Source organism: Melospiza melodia, chromosome 15 (assembly GCF_035770615.1).
Source record: "Melospiza melodia melodia isolate bMelMel2 chromosome 15, bMelMel2.pri, whole genome shotgun sequence".
NCBI classification, from domain to species: Eukaryota; Metazoa; Chordata; class Aves; order Passeriformes; family Passerellidae; genus Melospiza; species Melospiza melodia.
This window is the reverse complement of record NC_086208.1, coordinates 9,361,862-9,382,289: the sequence shown is the minus strand read 5'-3', so window position 1 is coordinate 9,382,289 and position 20,428 is coordinate 9,361,862. Positions and strand designations below refer to the sequence as shown.

At 39.7% G+C, this 20,428-nt stretch overlaps 1 protein-coding gene across 2 annotated transcripts in view; it reads left to right on the top strand.

Annotated features, from left to right (window-relative positions):
- The first annotated feature begins 19,684 nt into the window (after window positions 1-19,684).
- The window catches only part of DMXL2 (Dmx like 2), a 47,529-nt gene continuing 46,785 nt past the window's right edge, over window positions 19,685-20,428 (top strand). For both annotated transcript variants that reach the window (XM_063169704.1, XM_063169703.1), the window contains exon 1: window positions 19,685-19,811. In XM_063169704.1, the coding sequence (XP_063025774.1) occupies window positions 19,725-19,811 (87 nt within the window). In that variant the 5' untranslated portion in view covers window positions 19,685-19,724. The remainder of the gene's footprint in view (window positions 19,812-20,428) is intronic.

Sequence of the window (20,428 nt, the reverse complement as noted above, 5' to 3'; positions counted from 1 at the left end):
CCTGTGTTATGTTGCTTCTGGGAAGACAAAAAAAAAAAAAAAAAAAAAAAAAAAACCCACAAAAACCAAAACCCAAAAAACCCATACCAAAAAAAAACCTAAGAGAAAAAAATTATCATTCCAGCTCTTCAGTCCTTTAAACCCTTCAGTTAGCACCCATGGGTCACTGGTATGCAGCCAGCTGAGATACAGCCCACCTTCTACCAGGTCTCTTGCTGAGAAGTTAAAAGGGCTGAAGTTCTCCTGCCCTAAGAGACAAACACTTTCAAATATTTTCATTTTTGGATCAACACAAGTCCTGTGACAATCCCAAGTCTCTGGTCCAGGGATAAACCTGCAAACCATTAATAAGACAAAACTGTCCCACTCAGGGAGCCCAAATCTCATTGTGCCCCCAAGCATTGCTCAGTCTGTGAAGCATCCAGCATGTATGAGGTGCTGGGCTCTTCAGCCCATGTCCATCCTGCAGGGCTCTGTCAGTGCTGCCCACTGGGGCTGGCACTCCCTGCCTGCCCCTGACCAGGGCTGGGTTCAGCTCCAGGGCCACCGCAGCAAACAGCCTGACAGGATGGACTGACTGGGTGTGCCAGCCATTCCAATAGCTTTCTAGTCCACACTACAGGGACCCTTGGGGAATGACAACCAGCATCTAGTGTAGAAATCCTGTTCAGCTGAAGTCAGGTAAAACAGCTCATCTCTGCTCCAGAAGCCTTAAAAGGAAAAAGCTTCTATTCTAGCAATAGCCATTAAATACTACAAAATTGCATTTTAAACCTGTCTGAATCACTGATTTTCTCTTGCAAGTGGAAGATCCTCGCAAGGTACACAAAGTAAGCAGTTCTGAAGACTGGCAAACATCACCACCACAACAAACACAGGCAATACTGGAGAAGTCCCTGAGAACACCCAAGAATATTGGCACCTTTGCAATTAGTACTTTCTAGTCCAGGTAATGGCTCTTAAACATGAGTTTCAATCTGATGAGTATAGGATGTATGATAGACTGAAACAGGAAACAAAACCAAATGAAAAAGTATTCACAAACTCATTCAACTCAGAAACAATAGGCAGGGGAACTTAAAAATTAATGAAGGAGATCTGAAAACTGAGATAACATCAACAGAAACATGCAAAGTAACCAAACCAGGGAGGAATAGGAAACAAATTACCCTGCAAGTCTCACACACAGCTGCACAGTGTTAAAAACAGACACCTCTGAGCAGAGGATACTTCTGCAGAGCTGTTTCAGAGCAAGTCCCAGCTATGCAGCAGCTTAGGGGTTAGAATTCAACAGATTTAATTTAAAGACTATAAGAAAATAAAGTATTTTCTGCCACTTTAAAATGCCAAAAGAAGTTTCCATAGCTGCTCTTCAGGGCAGTATCCTTTTTTCCAAATGATCTGAGATTTGCTCAAGTGTTAGAACAGGAATCAGAACTCATTAAACAATGTTAGTGCTTTGGCAAAACTGCCATGTTTTTGACCAAAATGTGATTAAACCCAAGAACATAAAGGGTACTTTGAAACAGTACCTGAAAAACAGGACTGGCCTAGGCATTGCCTACATTTCCCTCTAAGTCACCACACAGGGTCTGTCAGCTACAGTGACCTAACAGATTTCACAAGAAAAAACCCAAACCCAAAAAGCTACTTCTCTAAATGAACTACTCTGATGATTTTCATTTCTTTTTCATTGCTCACCTTGTTCCCCTATATTGCATCCAAGTTTTGTCATTTTTAAAAGTAAAATCAATTTTCCTTTAGACCAACCTTTTTCAGATTGCATAAATAGAACAGAGGTCCACCCAAGTAATCTGAACATTTCCTGCAGACAACCCTTTTTACAGGGTTTACCTTAAAGCATGGCCAAGCGACTTCCAAATTAAAAAGGGATGGTGACTTCAACTTGGGCTCTTTTTTCCAAGGATTCTTTTTTGGAGGACATAAAACAGCTATCAGTTATAAGAAGTTTAATCCATTTAGCAAACCTATATTAGCCCTCTATTGCAAGTACGATTCTTCTCCAGGGAACGTTATAGTGGCTGCCCTGCAATTCAAAGAAGTAATAATTCAAATGTGCATTTCACTTACAGCTTTTGTGAAACAATATTTTTAGAGCTTTTAAAAAATTCTGGGGTGATGCCAAAAATTAAATTATAAAAGAGTCCTATCAAATGATTAATCAATCTTTTTTATTTAAATAGTCTTTGGATTGAGGTCCAATATAAAAATAGCTGCTGAGTTTTTTCCTAATATCACTGTAAGATGTGATAGAATGTGCTATAAAAATACACCACATTAATAGATTTTGTTCTAACAATAAGTACTTTTCAAGAGTTTCAGTAAAAATTTTAAAATACAATACACACAAAACAAATTATCTGCTGAATCTCAGTTACTTAATAGCAGAATAGCTATCAAAGTTACCTTAATTGTAATTCCCATCATTTTGGTTTCTATGTTACATTTTCAAATCTGGAAATATTTTTCTCCATAAAAGTACCTGTGCACTCAGCTCCTACTCCTAGGCTGGGTAAATCTGTAACTATGCACTTGTCTAAATCTCATATATTTTCTTCTCATAACGTGCACAGAAGAAATTCAGAACAAGCAGTAGGGTTTATTGCATAATTATTAGCTCCTGTAGGAGATTGTGTATGCATGAACAGCTTCGGAATTCTTTTTTTTAAAGACTATTTCACATCTAAGTCTTGAGGTTGATTTTTATTTTTAATGTCATCACTGCGTATTTATTTTGAAATGACTGCTGTGTTTTTTAAAAGGTAATATTTCTTTTAAAAATATTAATTTTGTAACTTATCGTGCTGTAATTTGGTAACTCAACACGCTTATTCACTTAGAGAAATGTGTGTTAAATGTAAATAAATACTTAAGAAATGTCTAACAGTGACTGTTATGCTGTGAAACAGTTTCTAATACATCAGAAATTAAGGATATTATTTGTAATGAAGAAATACTTGACTCAGTTTAAACCATTTTTTCCTGAATTGTTCCCACTGAATATTATTGAGCAACTATTAATTGTGAATAACGAATGAATATTTGAACAAATATGTGAGTCTAAAGATTGATCAAGAATTGTGTGCTTTTCATTCTCCTCCCTTTAATATGCTGTAATTGTTACCTAACTTGCCCCTTGGCAGTATGATTTATTTTTCTGAGTGCAGAGTGATAAGAAAAATAGTTTCAAATAAAGGCAACCAATCCATATTCCATGCACATGTGTGTTTCTTCTTCATACAATAAGGACTGGAATCTGGTGTATCTGAAGGCAGAAATAACAAATAGAAATGTCCTATGCAAGACCAAGCAGCTGTTTAGAATTCCAATTGAATAGACTCTGCTGCATTTGCTCCAACCCAGCAGAACAACTCCACCCATTTGATTTACATACCACATTTCTTATATGCATAATATTCTTAAGCGTGGGGCTGAATTTTTTCAGAGATTCCCTATATCCAAAAATGAAATCTGGCCAAAGGAAAAAACCCTCCTCACTGCCTCAGCCATTTTCTTTATCTGTCTGCTAGTGCCAAGAAATGCAAACACCTCCCTACAGAGACATCACTGCTTGAAAATTGGATCCTCAGTACCAGCTTCATCATCTCTGCTGGCTGTGCCTATGTCTGAATTGGACTACAAAAAAAGCAACAACACTTACAAATTATGTTCTGATTGCTCATTAGTTAAGACTTAAAATATTGGTAGAGATGAAAAAATTCTAGAAATAACCCATAAGCTCCTTATAAAAAGTTATTCAGACTACACCACTCAGATGTGTTTCTATTTTAAATAAAAACTGTTGCAGAGGTGCTGTTGAAGATGCCTGCTCCTCCTCGCAGTTGTTCCTCTTCACACTCATGTTCCTGTATTTTTTACCACTGGCTTCTGTGAGTGTGGATTCAGTCATCAAAAGTCTCTTACCCACATTTCATCCATCCAGAGCACTGACACTAGCCAAGAATTTTAAATACATCTCAGCTGAAGGTTTTCCATGCAAAAGAAGAAATTCCTTTGTCAGTTTATTTAAATTTTTCTTATCAGTCATGATTTGAGAAGAGAAAGGCTCTTATTTAGAGGCATTAAAATCCAATTTAAACTTAGAAATTGCACACACAATCAGCCAGAGCAAACCTGTTATTTCATTAATGGCAGTAAGTCTGTGCTGCCTGAACTGAAACCTGTGCTCCCATCCAAGCTCTGCCTTGATCCTTCTCAGCACAAACCTGCACTCAGCCATTGGATAAGGCAAAAACATTTAATCCCACAAAACCAGTGGGCCTCCAGACATCCATACACTCTTCTGGTGACTTCAAGTGATCAACAGCAGGCAGATATTTAATTTATATTCCATAGAGAGGTCTCCCTTGAAAGATTTGGCAATCAGATGAAATTTGTACACAACGAAAGCACTGACTGTCTTTGTAACACCAAGAATTGTCACACTGGGTGACAGAGGCCTGTAGTGTCACTACAGCACCATTGCTTTATCCAGCTGAGGTGCACAGCCATGCTGTAGCACTTGATCTTCCTCTCCTTCATCTCTTGTATTTAGGCCGTCTCCCACACAGCACCATCTTTTTCACTAAAATTCCTGTTGTGCACAGGAGTCCTCACATTTGTAAGCTCCAGGCTGATAGCCTAAGGCTGTGTCTATGGCAAAGAAAGGCTCCATCACACCTGTGTGGATGCTGCCTCCCTGGAACACAGACACATGTCACACCTTCACAAGTGCAGCTGATAGCAGCTTGATTTTAGATGGCAGCAAAACAAAACACATTGTGCAACTATACCAAGAACTGCTAAAACACAGAATAGATTTAAGCTTGAGAGGTTTTAGAGGTTTGGAGCTGACAGACTGTGACTGTCCATCAGCTTTCATAGCCTAACTGAAGATATGCTCTTTCAAAGTGAAAGAGGATTAAATAACTCAGCCACCTTCAGAATATTCCTAATTCTAGTCTCCCTGACAAGGCTGGATCCCAGTATTGATAATATGTGAGATGTACCAGATATCACAAATAACTACAAATTAAAAATTAAATTTTGCGTTTCTAAATTTAATTAATAACAACAGATGGTGTTGCTTCTTTCTATTCATATCTCTGTTTGTGTTGTTTGGAAAGTATGGGATATGTTTACTGCTTTGTAAGTAACTATGACTCTGACACCTTGCTTCCCAGCACAATTTTTCTTATTCCATGTTGACTGGCACTGTCAGAGCACTGCAATCTGCAGAGCAATCTCCATGCTCATGATTAAATAGCTCTTGGTATTATTCATTTCTCTGGGAGACATGATAAATATATTCATACTTAAAGGTATGAATCTGAAAAAAACACGATATTTGAATATTTCAGCTCAAGCCTTGATAAAGCTAGACAGATATAAGAAAAATCAATCCCCTACTGGTCTCATTTCAATTTCATGGATTCTCCTCTGCAATCATAAAGCAAGGTAGTAGCCTGTCTAAATGGAAATATTACTTGTTCTAAATTGATCAATATTATGCAGAAATGGACAGTAAGGGCTATAGATACTATGTGCTTGAGAGACAAGCTTTGAGATTTGAGTGGCCTTCTACTTTGTGGCCAGTGCATTTTGCTGCCCATGCCAAGACTGAAATCACCCCCTTCATAACATCATCTCTTATGAAGCAGATGCTGAAAAATGCAGCCATGGTCTGTGAGATTGCCCTTAGCATCTCCTAAAAAGGGACTAGCATACTACTAGGCAAGTCTTCCCTAACAATAGGGGCATTTTATCCTGATGAAAATCAATGAAAACATTCTCTCTCTTCCATAAAGCCACTCCTTATCCCCCATCACTAAAAGATTTATTTTCCTTTCTCAGTGAGAAAGAAGGCACAGCTTAGGTCCACCAAATCAAGCATGTGCACACTGCACTGCCCTGGCTCCATGCTGTCTCCAGGCTTTAATCTATTTATTCTCAATGCCTGGGAAACACTGATATCACCATGTTACACATCATGAGCAGATATATTTAGAACTGTACAGGTTGCAATTAAAAGTAAGAAACTGAACCTGAATTTCCCTCATAAAACCTAAAGTTTAAATCATCCCCTGGCTGAACATAGATAGGATCAGAAGCTAAATTTCAATATGAATTAGGTTACCTTCCAACTCACACTCCCACCCCAAATCATCCTTCCCTTTCTTCCTTCGACTTTCCAAAGTTCAGAAGAGTCCTGGTAAGAATATGTCGTCTTGGTGTCACTGGGGTACAAAGTCCTGCTGTCTGGCCTTTCTGTGTCCTCTGCTGGAATAACTGTCCTTGTGACCATCTGTATTTAGGACAGTAATTTTAAGGTTTTGTACAAATGCTCAGATCTCCTGCTACAGTATGAATAAAAATAATTAATCCTAAGGACGATGAAGATTAATAATCATTAAGACAGGCTTCAGGAACAGGTTTTGCTTGTGAATGAGGCAAAAGTTAACACATGAAGACAATTTATGAGCTATAATTTCAAAACACATTGCAAACATTTATCAGTTGCTAAATGTATTTGCAAAACAACTAACCAAGTTCTAGCAAACCAATTAAGGGGGCAATGAAAATAGACTAAAACAGCAATGAAGCTTTCTGTAAAGAGTTACCTAAGCCACAGTAGAAGAGAAGAATAAATCATACATTAATACAGTGTACTATTTTAAAATAATGTCAGATAAACAGAGGAGGTAGCAAAGAGAAAGTAAAAAATTTTTGCTGTGAGAAATTAAATAATTTTCCTTCTTTCTCCGTTGTCATTACGTCCCTGATAAAATGAGAACCATTTCATGACAACTTTGAAGTGTACTTTTCCCCCTTCATTCCCATTATTTAAGCTTACTTAAACTTTGGAACCTGAAGTAGAGCCAGCAGATATACCAGACAAAGACCCACAGACTCCCACAGGTTTTTCTTGTGTCCTCTGACCTCCAGTTTTTAAAGGATTTTTTCTAAGTTTATTCTAAACTTTTTAATGTGTATTAGTCCATGACCAAATGAAACCACTGGGTGTCACTAACACTCTACAAAAAACACAGCATGTTATTGAATTTCCCACGTATTTTCTCCTGGAATTACTGCCACATGCTTTCGCAATCCCCAAGCCTTCATAAAATACCCACATATTTAGGGCCAGCATTAAATTTAAGCAGATGACTAAGTGGGAGTACAGACTCTCAGGAGGCCTGTGTTTTCCTGAGAATCAATACTATCTCTGCCTCAACTCTGACTGAAAAGGATTCAATTTAGCAAGCAACAAAATCCTGCCACAGAACAACAATACATGAAAGCAACTGTTTCTAGGCAGTCATTCTGAGAACAGAACAACCTAATTAATTGGTGTCAAATAGAACAACAAAGACTAATGTGCTCCTAGGGTGAAAATCAAGAGATCCTTTGTTATCATATTTTATCAACTGATACTAAAATCCAACACTGACAAGAACTATTCATTGTGCTTTGTATTTCTGTAGGGTTGATCTGTAAATGAGGCTTAGAGGTGAGGTTCTATAAACTAGTTCTTTTTTTGCTGCCAGTAAATTAGCTTTCCACTAGCAAAGCTCTATTTTAGTCTGAATAGAGCAAAGTAATTAAAAGGATTTCCTTTCATCAGGTTTAGGAAAGGACTTTTTCAAGTGTCAGGTTGTCAGCTTTCTAATCACTTGACAAATGATAAATCACTCAGGACAAAAAAAAAAATCAACCTTTTAAAATTGTTTCCACTATAAAAAAGGATATAGTTTCTGCCAGAATAGAACTGTATTTAACATTCAGTTTTCCAAGTGCAATACTAAATAAATCCTTTGTTTCTGAATTGGAAGGATCAGCTGTGAAAACATCACTTCAAATATAAAACTACTGAGATCAAGTTTATCATTGCAGTTTAAGGACTTCCTTTTCTCATTAGTAATTCTGATTTTTATTCCCTTTGATCTGTTCAGTCTGAAAAAAGTAGAGCATCACCCATTTCCTTGATTCTTGAAAACTGATTATTATTTTAAATGAATCAATTTTTTACTTATTTTTCACAATCATTCTAATGATACTTTAAGCATAAGACATAAAAAGAATGTTATGCTCGCAACAATGCACCTCAGTGTAGTTTTATGTCATCACCAGCAGCTCCATTTGTCCCATACATCATTCCAAAGTAGTCCCATCCACATGAAAGCTACATGCTGACCGAGAGGAGACAGAATATTTCGTTCCCTTTCCTCTCCTATTCTGTGATTTCATTTTAACAGCTGATGGCAGACATGCAACATGGTAGGGTCAGAGCAACACAAATGTAAAGTATGTGTACACCAACCATTTCTGAATGTTACTGCTTCCCCTGCCACAGTGCCATGACACTGGAACATCCAGCACGTGTCCCTCACTCCAAGAAACCTTGCAAGATGACACAAACAGAAGCAGTTTGGTCAAAATAAAGCACAGGTAAGTTAACAAAGTTATCCTGCAATTTTGTCCATACTTATGTTTTTCATTAGCCATGATAGTATGTTGGCTATGTTTCTATCAAAGAGGAAGAGATATATATGTATGTATAAAGAAAACAGAGATAGATATTTGAATGGCATTTCTAGGAGATGGGGAATGATCCCAAAGTGATGTAAGCAGAGCTCAATCAAATACAACAAAGTGGTACCACTGCACATCCACTAAAGTCCTAAAATTCACTGTGGTACAGGTTCTTTACAAATACACTTTTCTTCCTTAGTGTATGAAAGATGATCCTCTGGGATCAGAAAAAAGGCTTCAAAATTGAAGGCTCTCTGGCATCAGTCCATTCCAAAAGAGCAAAAAATCACATACTTCTGGAAAGAAAGAGAGCTAAAAGCCTGACTTGTACTAATAGAGAAAGCTGAAGATCTTGTCTCCCTCTTGAGAATAGCAAGTTTTCAATATAGGAAGCCCAATTCCTAAAAAGTGATTCTGACTATTTAAGATGCAAGACCCTTGTATATTCTATGGGTATCATACTCTTTCACTGTTATGGATGGGAGGGGAGAGGGTCTGCAGCCATCTATGTCCCTAGATATTTCCTTTAACTTAAAAAAGCTTATAAAATGTCTCAAAGGCTTCTGCTGTGTCTCTCTAGACATCCATTCTGTCAGTAAAAGTCCTTCCTGAAACAATGTTATGTGAGGTTGCCTCTGAGGACGCTTAGTCATTTTTCCAACAAAGCTACCAAAGCATTCCTTGGGAAGTTATTCTGATCTATTTTACAAGATTACTACTTACTAATTACTAGCAAGGAGAGGCAGATAAAAATTTTGGGACACTAACATAGAAATTGAAGAATAAATGTTTGCGAACAGAATAACTGAGAATTAAGCACACAAAAAGGCTGGTTTGTGGGTGTTTTGGCTAGCACAAATTGTCAGAATACCACCTTGCACATCTTGTTCTCTAAGAGTTAGTAGAGGAAAAGAATCCAGCATTTTTCCAGCCTCCACCCCTTCCTTTTGATTCTTCTAGTAGATATTCCATTCCTAGGCTAATCTTCCTGCTGCTTGTTTAGTTATGGAGAGGAGAGGATTTAATGAAAGTTAAATTCTCCTTTGATCAGTTACCGTAATAATAAGATAAAGAAAAATTTAGTGATTTTTTTTTTTTAGGAGACATGTTAGGTATTTGAAATCAAAAACATAAGGTCTGCTGAACTCTGAGATGGAAAAACAAGGGAAAAGAATTTTCAATTACAGCTCACTGAGCAAAGTAACCAGCCTAAAAAGCTTAATGAGGTATTTCTTATGTCCAGCTTCACATCTGGTGAGACCAGTGGTGGTTTCTACCACTGACTGGACCAATGAGTCAGAGGCTCCTCTGTTGCCATGACAAATATTTTACCAAATGAATCACAGAACTTACTCACAGCTAACGCCATCTGGCAGAGCTCTGAAACTCTGGTGGTTGTACTACCCTGTGGATACAACCCTTGCTAAATACAGTACCAAAGACTTTTTCCCTTCCCTCTACATCCAGGTAGCAACTGAAGAAATTTCTGAGCTATGGAAAAACAACGTTCCAAACACACCTGCATATTTTTGCTGCTTTTTGCAATAAATGCACTGTCCTTGCAAATTAAAAAGAAAAATAAAAAATAAAAAACACCAAAACCTAACAAATTATTCACACTGTCTGCACTGGCTCGTCATTTTTTCTCCCACTCCCATCTGTTCAGTTTCACTCAGCTGGAAACAAGAGAAAAAGCCAACAACATTCAGCCACTCTGTTCCTTGGGAGCTGGAGCAGTCAAGAGACAGGAGTTTTAAAATGGAGTCCTATTGCAGATATGTTTTTAAAGTGCATTGACAAATTATACATACATTAGAAATATGTCTTTTACTACCAAAAAATTATAAATTGTATTGCCAGGTGAACAGGCCTGTAAAATGACCACACAAAAATGCATATAACACCATAATTCCCTTAGGCCTTTGGGTTCTATAATGCAAAAGATATAAACCCATAAACATCTTTCATGAATTAAAAGAAGTATTAGAGTTCATTTTAGTCACTGCAGTTGGAAGTGGAAAGTATTCCTGGTGTTTTTCCAGCATCAGATCCCAGGTTTCCTAAGTTACCCACTTTTGGGAGTGGGAGGAAATTACATTTCAAACAGTTCAGCATCTAGTATTCAAAATAATAAAAATAATTATTATTTCACAATTCTTTGAGGTTTTGAATTCCTGTTCAATAGTTGTTCTGGTTTATTTCTCTATAAAATGGTTCCATTTTCTTCAGAAGAGAGATTCCACTCAACAGCCAGGTCTGTAAATTTACCTTCTTGCATTAGTACAACTGCACAAATGGAGAATTTACACTGGTGCTAGAGGTCTAAGCACCCAAGCATCAAATTAAGCTGTACAAACCATAATAAATAGACTGCAAAGTAGATGATTTATATCTACAGCCTTTCTTGGGGATGGCAAGACCAAACAATCCAATCATTTGTAGTGCTGATCCAACTCTCCTAAGCATCTCTCCTTTTCAACATTATACGCATTTATTTAGTACCAAGACATAATGGAAATAATTAATCTTTGTGTTGGAACCAGGCCCAGTACCAGAACCAAATGGAAACCACTTTGCTGCTTTTGAGCTTGTAAGCATTACTTTGCCACAAAGCAGGCCAAACCCAAGGTTTACCTAATCCACTGCTTTCAGGAACAGAAGTTGTACCATGGTGTTTTCTTACCAGTAAAAAACTGTTGGAACAGACAGAAGTTCATCCTGGGTGTCTCCTCCTCCATGGATCCCCAGAAAGAACAGGCAGAAGGTCAGATGTACCAACTATTCTTCTCATTGCCAGCAAAATACTGACAGATTCTCTAGCTAAGTGAAAGCTGATGACTTCAAAACAGATTAACAAGGCACAAAGAAGCATCAGAATAGAGAAAAATCAGAGAGCATTTGAAAATCAGAATCTAATTCTTACAGATATCACACACTGTGCATGAGATCTTTTAGATCTTTTTTAAGGTGTGACAGTTCAGTAGCCCAGCACAGCTGGTGCCCAAACAGCTCTTTGCAATAGTGTCTGACACCAAGTCTGAGACCGTCTACAAACAGACCACACCACAGACTTACTTGGGTTGCCCAGCCAGTACTCAAAATAAAAATGTTTTAAATAGGTTATTTGGCCAAGAATAACTGCAAACACCCATCACTAACAAACACAACAGAAATTGTAATTACTCTATTTGATCTGCTTAACACTAAAGATGAAAATACAGACTGATAACAATGACTACAAGGTTATTCTGAAATGATCCCTTGTGGTTACCTCATCAATAAGATATAAAAAATACTCTATGATCCACATAAAGTGCTTGTCCTGCTGCCTTAATTACTGCAATTACGCATTTGCTGGAATTGAGGAAAAATTTTAAAAAACCAATGTTGATGAGATATAGAAAAAAGTATTATTTACTTAGCAGAAGCTCCTTCACCTAAATTTGCAATATCCATGGAATATCAAAGAACTGTGAATAAAGACATGACCTGAATTCAGAGATAATAAACATCCAGAGAAAAAAACAAAAGAAAGTTTTCCCACAAGTTTTAACATAAGCAAAATGATACCATTTTCTGCTTCTCTTAATGTAGCAAATCTCTGTGAACAGATGGTAGCAGATCTGTGTGATGCAGTGGGCAGCATTTCCATATCACGCTGCTGGCAAATACCACCACCATTTAACTCATTTATTCCTGTGCACACCCTCACAACACATGGACACATTGCTACCTGGCAGAGGTGCTCAGCACCTACCATTTGAGAGTACTTAGTGCTCAGGTCTGGCTTCTCCCTGTATCGTACGTGATGAACAGCCAGCTTTTTCATCACTCCTTCAACAATCACAAAATTAACACTGCCCTCTGCTTTTCAGGCAAAGCAGATAACCCAAATTCAGCCGGTCTAGGTTAGACAAAAAAACGCTGAGGTCATAAAAACCAGCTGGTCTATGCTTTAGGCTGGTGGAACAAGAGGAGCCCCTTCTGTGAGATGAGGTGAGATGTGAGTGCAGTGAATAAAGCCTGTCCATGGCTGCCACCTCCTTAGTCCCCTTCATACTGCCCTGCCACAGACCTTGTGACATCAACATTCTCTTTAACAGCATCACTTCCACTAACTGCAGGCACTGACATCCATTCCTCTCCTGGGCCAGACTTTCACCACAGTTTTACCAACAGTGGGTGCCTAAATAAACTCTCTTCTTTATGCTGTCCAGAACTTCCTCAATATATAGAAGGGACTTCAGCATTTGTTTAAACTGAGTTAGGGAATTCTGGAGCTTAGGGAGACAGGGGGAAAAGGGAAGGCAATGGGAGGGTGGGACATGAATCCGGAAAGCACAAAAAAATCTCAAGGAAATATACATAAATTTAAGAAAACCTGTACTCTTCCCAGCAATCAATTCACTGGCAAAATTATTTGCTTATTTAGGCCCAGATTTCACCCTTTATTTTGCCCGAAGGTATATGACTGGATAGCAGAGAGCACTTGCAGTGTATTTGTTGCAGAACATAATTAACCATGGCCAGCATTACATTCACTTCTCATATCCTGCATGCAGCTGTAGGATGAAGAGAATGTCTTCCACAAGCACACATCTTTATTACAATCTCAGCATGGTCTGCAAGAGCAGAACACACAGTTCACATCCCAAAATAACCCTAGAGATTCTCAGTACTATATAATATGAAGAGTCACACAAATTTCTCTTTTACATGTACTGCAGCATCCTGCAGATCAGTTTGATCCGATGTGTTGACACAGGAAACAACAATCCTCAACTGCACTGAAAGGCTCCAGTTAGAAAACTCTACAGACCTCTCTCTGGAGAGAAGTTACATAAAACTTAGTTGTTGCACATATAATCGTCTTCAGAAAATGTTTATTGTCAACAGTTACTTGCTTTTCATTATTTATTACAAGTAATACAAATCCCAAATAATTTAGTCACCAGTTTGAAACTATGAAGCTGATAGAGCTTTGCATATCACCTGTCAAAGTTACTGCTACCTCTGAGAAACCTTACATGATTCATTATTTATTTTAGGAACTGAATACATAGATAGCACTTTGTTCTCAAGCTATTCTCCATAGATGCCATTTTTAGAATACAGCATATACCTTAAATATTAAGGTATTTTAAAATGCTCTTTATGTACTATTGCAAGAAATTTTCAAAGGCTTTTCTATGGACACAAATTATGAGCAGGTGTTAAACCAAGATCAGCTGCAAGGCTGTCAAATTGCAGTGGGGGATGTATGGAATTTTAAAAATATTTTTAATTTTCCATTTTCCAGAAGACACTGTATTTTCAACATTGGGAGGTGGAAGATGTGGAGGATATCAGACTTTCACACAGCCCCAGTTACTATTAACTATGTGGTCTGGTTTATATCCCCAGTCAATTTAGTCAATTAGCCATAAGAAACTCCCTCAACATCTCAAATTTCCACACTAAGAAAAGCTGAGGAGATGCCTCAGAGTTATGATAGCGAGCTGGAATATTGATAACTGCTTCACTTCAAGTGATTCATATCTGTCCTGACAGACTGCCTGGAAATGCATAAAGCAAATAAAATACTTGTGGTCTCCAAATTACCCACAGCAAACACATTCATATCGCCCAAGCCTCAGCCCATAGAGATAAATTGCACTGCTGAGCTCAGCACAAGAAAATGCCATTGAGTTAATTAGCAATTGTTCAGCTTGAGAGTTTATGCAAGAGACAGGAGTACTTCAGAGTTAATGATTAGAGCCTCAAAATACCAAACTAAACCCAACAACCGGCACAGAGCGCTTCAGTTACACCTGTCACATGTTGCACAGGGGGCAAATTCAATCTTATTTTGCACACTTCTTTTTGTAATGCATTCCCTGCACAGACAGGAAAACAGTGAGACGTTTCAGGGGGCACTTTGGAAGACCTAGCTAAGTACTCAACATGAGGTGTTGATTTCCAAAGCCTCCACTGAGCATCTAAAGAACAAAACAAATAAAGAATGTGGATACTTTTTCCACTCTTCTTCCTTACCAAATGCAAACATCCCTTTAAAGACAGCATTTATCGGGTTTTAATATTGCAAACAGAAGATATAATAAGAGGCTCACAGTGACTTTCAGCAGCTAAATGCACATGATTGCACGTGTTATTTGCATCATCCGTTCAAAGGAAACAAAACTGACAGCTATAATGTTACAAGCTTGGTTGGTTTTACTCCAATTAAAAAACCCATACTACAATCTTCACAACCATGGGTAACATTACAACAGCCTTAAGGTAGTTAAGGTCTTACCAAAAGTGAGTATTGAAAATGTTGGATTAGGATGCATTCAGGTACCTGCAGAAAACGTTAGGCAAAAAGCCCACAGCATGCAAACAAGCAGATCTGCATGTTGTGTCAAAAACAGCCTATATAGGTGCCAGGAAAACTCAAGAACAGTACCATATGGAAAGCTAAAAGAAAAGAGCAGAGGAGAAAAATCCCACCCTTACAGATTCTTAATAACACTTATAAAAGTGAGAAGGCATCCATAACAGGGCACCTTGAAGTTAAAGAAATGCCCAGTACAAGAGCTACCAAAAAAACCCACAAATCTGAACTCATAAGAAGCTTTTCATATGTCAGCCCAAAATATTTTGGCTAAAGTTTCTCACAAGGGGATTTAAATACAAGCCTTTTTCAGCAGCATTATTCCTGTGATGCTTGTGAAACTGCTGGTGTTGAAGACCTGACTGCGCTTGAAAACAGTCATTAGAAATTTATAACTGGAATCATCTTTTGGGGTCCACCAGTTCCTGGGTGGGAATTTGCTCTGTAAATTCATGCAACACCTTTTATTACCTCCTTAAGGACAGAAACATCTGCCTCTGAAATGAAGAGCTGAAATCCTGAATAGAATATGACTCAGAACGCATCTGGGATTTGTTTTGTGTTTTTTGTTCCCCAATGAAAGGGCCATGTTTATGTTATAAAACATCTTTTATAAATACCTAGTGCCATGAGAAAACTCAGTCTGAATGCTTGTTTATGTATTAGCAAAGTTATTAGTGTGTAATTGACAATAAAATTTGTCATTCTATTAAGTCATCTTTTAGAGTGGAGGATAAAGTACATGCTGCATGAGCTAATGCACTTGAATGAATTACACGTGGTCATTTGTGACTTCATTGGAGGGATTCTGTTTTCCAGTTGTTTGGAAGTCATATTGAAAGGCAGGATACACAAATGAACAGAACTGAAAGGGAGCAGAGCACTAACTATTCTGCTTGAAGAAAAATATTTACATTGAAATAACAGTGCCACCTACTATATATTAGGATCCCAATGCTCTGAAAATTATTCTGACCACATTTATTCAATAAAAGGTTCATTAAATATCTCTATAGGACACATATTTAACAGCAAGCACACGAATAAATTCAGCCAACAAAACTAGTTAACACTTAATCCTGTCAATAAAATCCAGTCATACCATATATCACTATTAGAAGTAATTTATGTTTACTCCATCTCTATTTTCTTAACATCTAAGTAGCTACAACTGAAAAATTGCCAAGTAACTCAATCCTATTTTTTTTCTTCTTTAAAATTGTGTTTGTGGAAATTTGTAGACAGGAAGGGTGCAGAGAGGGAAATATGTGCAAAATATGCACTGCCAAAAGTGTTCAGCATTTAGATACCCCTAGGGAAGCAAGACTATCTGTTACCACGAACTTTAACAAAAAGAACAAGCAAAAGCTGTGTTGTAGCAAGGTCTTTCCAGAGTACAGTAGAAATGACCACCCCTCTCAGGTGAATGAATGCCTTTAAGGCCTTCTAGAGAAACACACAGAGAATGAACAACAGAAATAAACAACAGTTTACATATTAAGATCATTCTGGACACAATCTTGTTCAAGCAGTAATAACAAAGGTGGAGAAAAAGAACACATTGCAGCTGAAAAATTAATAGCAGAGAACAGATGTCACAACTTATAGATTTAAGTACAGGATTTCCTCCAGGCTAACACCTGAATTTGTGTTCTAGAGAAAAACCAACAAGTAGCTATTAAAGAGAGAAAAATACACTTTGTTCAAGTGTACCCAGTGAAGATTTGAGATAACCATTAAGAATCATGAGGAATATATTCAGAGAATCATAAAAATATAGTGCTCAGAGTCTCTCTTTCTTGTGGAATGGTAAAGGCTTTCAGAACCACACACCCAACTAAGGGGCTGAAACAGGGGATGTTCTTCAAATTTCAAGATACCAAGGCAGCACTTCACCTTCGCAATAAAAAGCAGTCTCACATACATATTTATCTGGCATAATGCCTCTTACAAGTGCTTTTTTTTTTTTTTCTCTAAGCTGACCTCACTGTGAAACCTTTTGAAATTTCTGACATTTCTCCTAGCTTTTACCCCTAAGAAAAACTAGAAAAGTTGTTAATTTTTTTTTTTACATAATAATGGCTTCTATATAGAAACATATTTACTTCTGCTTACTTTCCTTAGCTAAGTGAAAATTCTGCTCCCTATAGCAAACAGAAGCAGTTATTTCTCCATAGCACCCATGTAGTTCAGAGTTTGCTCTCTAAATTTGGATCCCTTTCCTCTGCCTCCCTCTCTCTCTGGAAGCAGCAGAAAAGATGACTGAAGCCTCAGCCTTGTAATACCTCTAGACCTGGAGAAGCAAAAGGCAAAGCTGACACAGTCACCCACAGCCTCGAGAGGTCACCCAACTCATCCTGCCAGACCAAGCCAGGAACAAAGCACTCCCAGCATTCCTAACACCTGCTTAAAACACCACCTAAAGCAGCTCCAGCTGCACCTTATTAGCATGAATTAAACAGACCTGCTGATTGCATGCAGCTGACACTGTCCTGAGGCGCTGGAAGCTCTCTTCTCACAAAGTCAAGCCAAAATAGGGAATTCCTGGGCAAACAGACTCCAGCAGAAGGACTGCAGGAACTTTTGCTTAGAGCTAAAAAGAAAATAAAGTCATAGAATAAAGCAACAAGAATAAAGCAACAATAATTAAAGGGGAAATTAAAAGATTGAAGGCCCCTTACATATCTCCACTATTATTTTATGTCTTATATATGCATATATATATATATATATATGTACATGGAAGAGAGTGTTTCATGGTCTCAGGTATAGAAATCACAGTCACACAGACAAAAAATTACTTTAATGTGAGGCATTTAAGTCTCTAATAAGGAAGAATTATTTCAGGTGGGTAAAACATTCTGTCAGCAAAACTCAGGTGAAAATATTTGCTTTCAGGAAGAATGTGGAGGCCTTATCTGCAGAGACTTGCAGATTGACTCTTGCTCAAAGTTCTGTGCACAGAGGTAGCCACATTTACTCAGCCACAAGAGCTGCAGTCAGTCTTACTCTCATCAGGAAAACTGAACTGAAAACCAAAAGTCTGCCTCATCATGTCTGTACCTAGCAAGACTGAACCAATCATGCAGGTACTCAGCTTTCTGTGAAGACTTCAGGCCATCACAACCAGGAAAACCCTTTCCTTTAGATCACGCTGTTCATTACAGGTGCCAGTCCAAAAGCCAGCTGCCCTTTTTAGGCATTAGCTGGATTTCATTCTGCTCATTAAAACAAACAAACAAATATCTTAAGCAAAAAAAAAAAAAAAAAAAGCCACACCAAGGACTTTTTGCCTTTAAGTCCTGTTGCAGGAATTTAAAAAAAAAAAATCTCACTCATAATAAAAATCAGTTGTAAATTACATATCTTATGTGGAAGAGCCTTCAATTGGAAAAGTTATGGAATAGTGAGATGAAGCACACGAACATTAGATAGTGTTTTCACATTTAACCAGGTCAACTGAAGATCTAAATGCTTTTTTTCCTTTTTCCCTTTCACCTCAGCTAGAGACACTGTGGCCTTTTTAAAGGGATTGCCTCTAACAAGCATGGAAGTAGACAAAATCTGAAGTGTTTTCTTAAGAATGTTTTTTCCATCCCAAAGTAACTTGACTTCGTGTTTATTTCCTCTACACTTCGAGCAGCATTTCATTCATGTGGTATGGGATGTACACTTTTAAGAAGCAGTACAAGTAAGGTGAATCTTGTAGTCTTGACTCAGGCAATACTGCCATAGACTTTAAAGGAGTGGGAGCTTTGCAGCTTCAATTGTTAACGACAGAGAGACCACTCTATTGACCTAGGACTGAAAAACAGAGAATTTTCCTTATCTCATTACACACAACTCACAGAGTATTTTTATTCTCTCAGTCAGAGTTTAGAATCCCTTCCAAGATGTTTCCAGGATCCAGTGTTCTCTACACCTCTGAGACAGAGAAGGACAGTATGCTTTAAAGGCATACTCGTTTCCAAGAGTGTTTGGCGGTTATTACAAACAAAGCAGCAAAAGCCTGGCCGTGTTTTCTGTGAGGCGCACGAAATTCAACTGAACAAGTTAACCAAAGTCCCCTCACTGCGGGCAGGTCCCGGCCCCGCTGCGGGCAGCGCTGGAACGACGCTGGTGCATTCCCGAGAGCATCCCAAGCTCTCTGGGAAATGACCAAACGAGAGGATTCTCTAAGGAAACCAACCAATCCACCCTCAGAAGCACTATATATATACACAGATGTGTGTGTTTGTGTATGTGTACGTCTAACTACCGAGCGGCAGCCGTGCGGCAGCGCGCCCGCACCTGCCGGGCTGAGGACAAGGCTTCCCCTGGGCGCCCCGCCCGCCGCGCTCCCGGGACACGCCTCCCGCCGCCCCGGGCCGTGCTCCGCATCTCCGCCGCGGCAGCCGTGCAGCCGTGCCTGCCGCCCGAGAGGCGAGTGGGGCCCGCTCACCTCCCGGCGCCGCCGCGTCCGTGCCCGCTCCGGGCCGGCCCTCGCTCCTCACGGCACCGACTCCTGACCACCCCCCATCCCCCCCCCGTACCGTACCGGCCTCGCGCGCGCCCTTCACAACCCCCCCTCCAGCCCAGCCCAGCCCAGCCCCGCCCGCGGGCACGCGCACAGCCGGGCCCGCCCCCCGCGCGCGCAGAGGGCGGTGCCCGCGCGCGCGCGCCTCACCTGATCCGAGCGCTGCCCGGCGCGTGCGCCGCCGCGCGCGCCCCCCTCCCGCTCCCCCCTTGCCGGCCCTCGCGCGCGCCCGCGGAGCCATCCGGGTCCCGGCGGCGCGGCGGGGCCGGGGCCGGGGCCGCGATGCATCTGCACCAGGTGCTGACCGGCGCCGTGAACCCCGGCGACAACGGCTACTCCGTGGGCAGCGTGCAGGACACCCCCTTCACGGTAACGGGCGCCGCGGCCGGCCTGGGCCCGGCGGGCGCAGGCCCGGGGACGGCGGAGGGAGGGGATCCTGGCGGGCGGGGGGCGCTGCGGGACCGGCGGGTCTGGGGGCGGCCGGGGATCGCCTGGCAGCGCCCCGTGCTCTGTATCAACCGGGGAAACCCCCCGGTGGGTGTGCTCGGATTTCGCTGGGCCCTTCTGTCTGTCTTTATTTTTAAATTTTTTATAATATATTTTTGTGTATGTTTATATCTTATCTGCAAAGCGCACACAGTGAGTTGCACTGGGGCTCTGACGAAGCCTGCCCGCTACTGAGGAGCGTCTGCCTTCCATTACTGAGCCTTAACACACAAATTAAAAAATTAAAACACCAATTTGTCAAATGCTCCTCTCAAACTGGAAAAGAAACAGGAAAAGATGATAAAGATACACACTAAGTGAATTTCAAGAGCCCCGTAGTTTATAAAACAATCTGTTTCTCATTCACAGGCTATTTTAGTTTATTGTCAATTTCTAATGTCAGTTTCACTCCGTTAGGTTACTTATGCTTGGTATGCTTTGATTTTGGTGAGTGATCAGTTTCTGCAGTGTTTTCCTGCTGCCATATAATCAGTATCTTA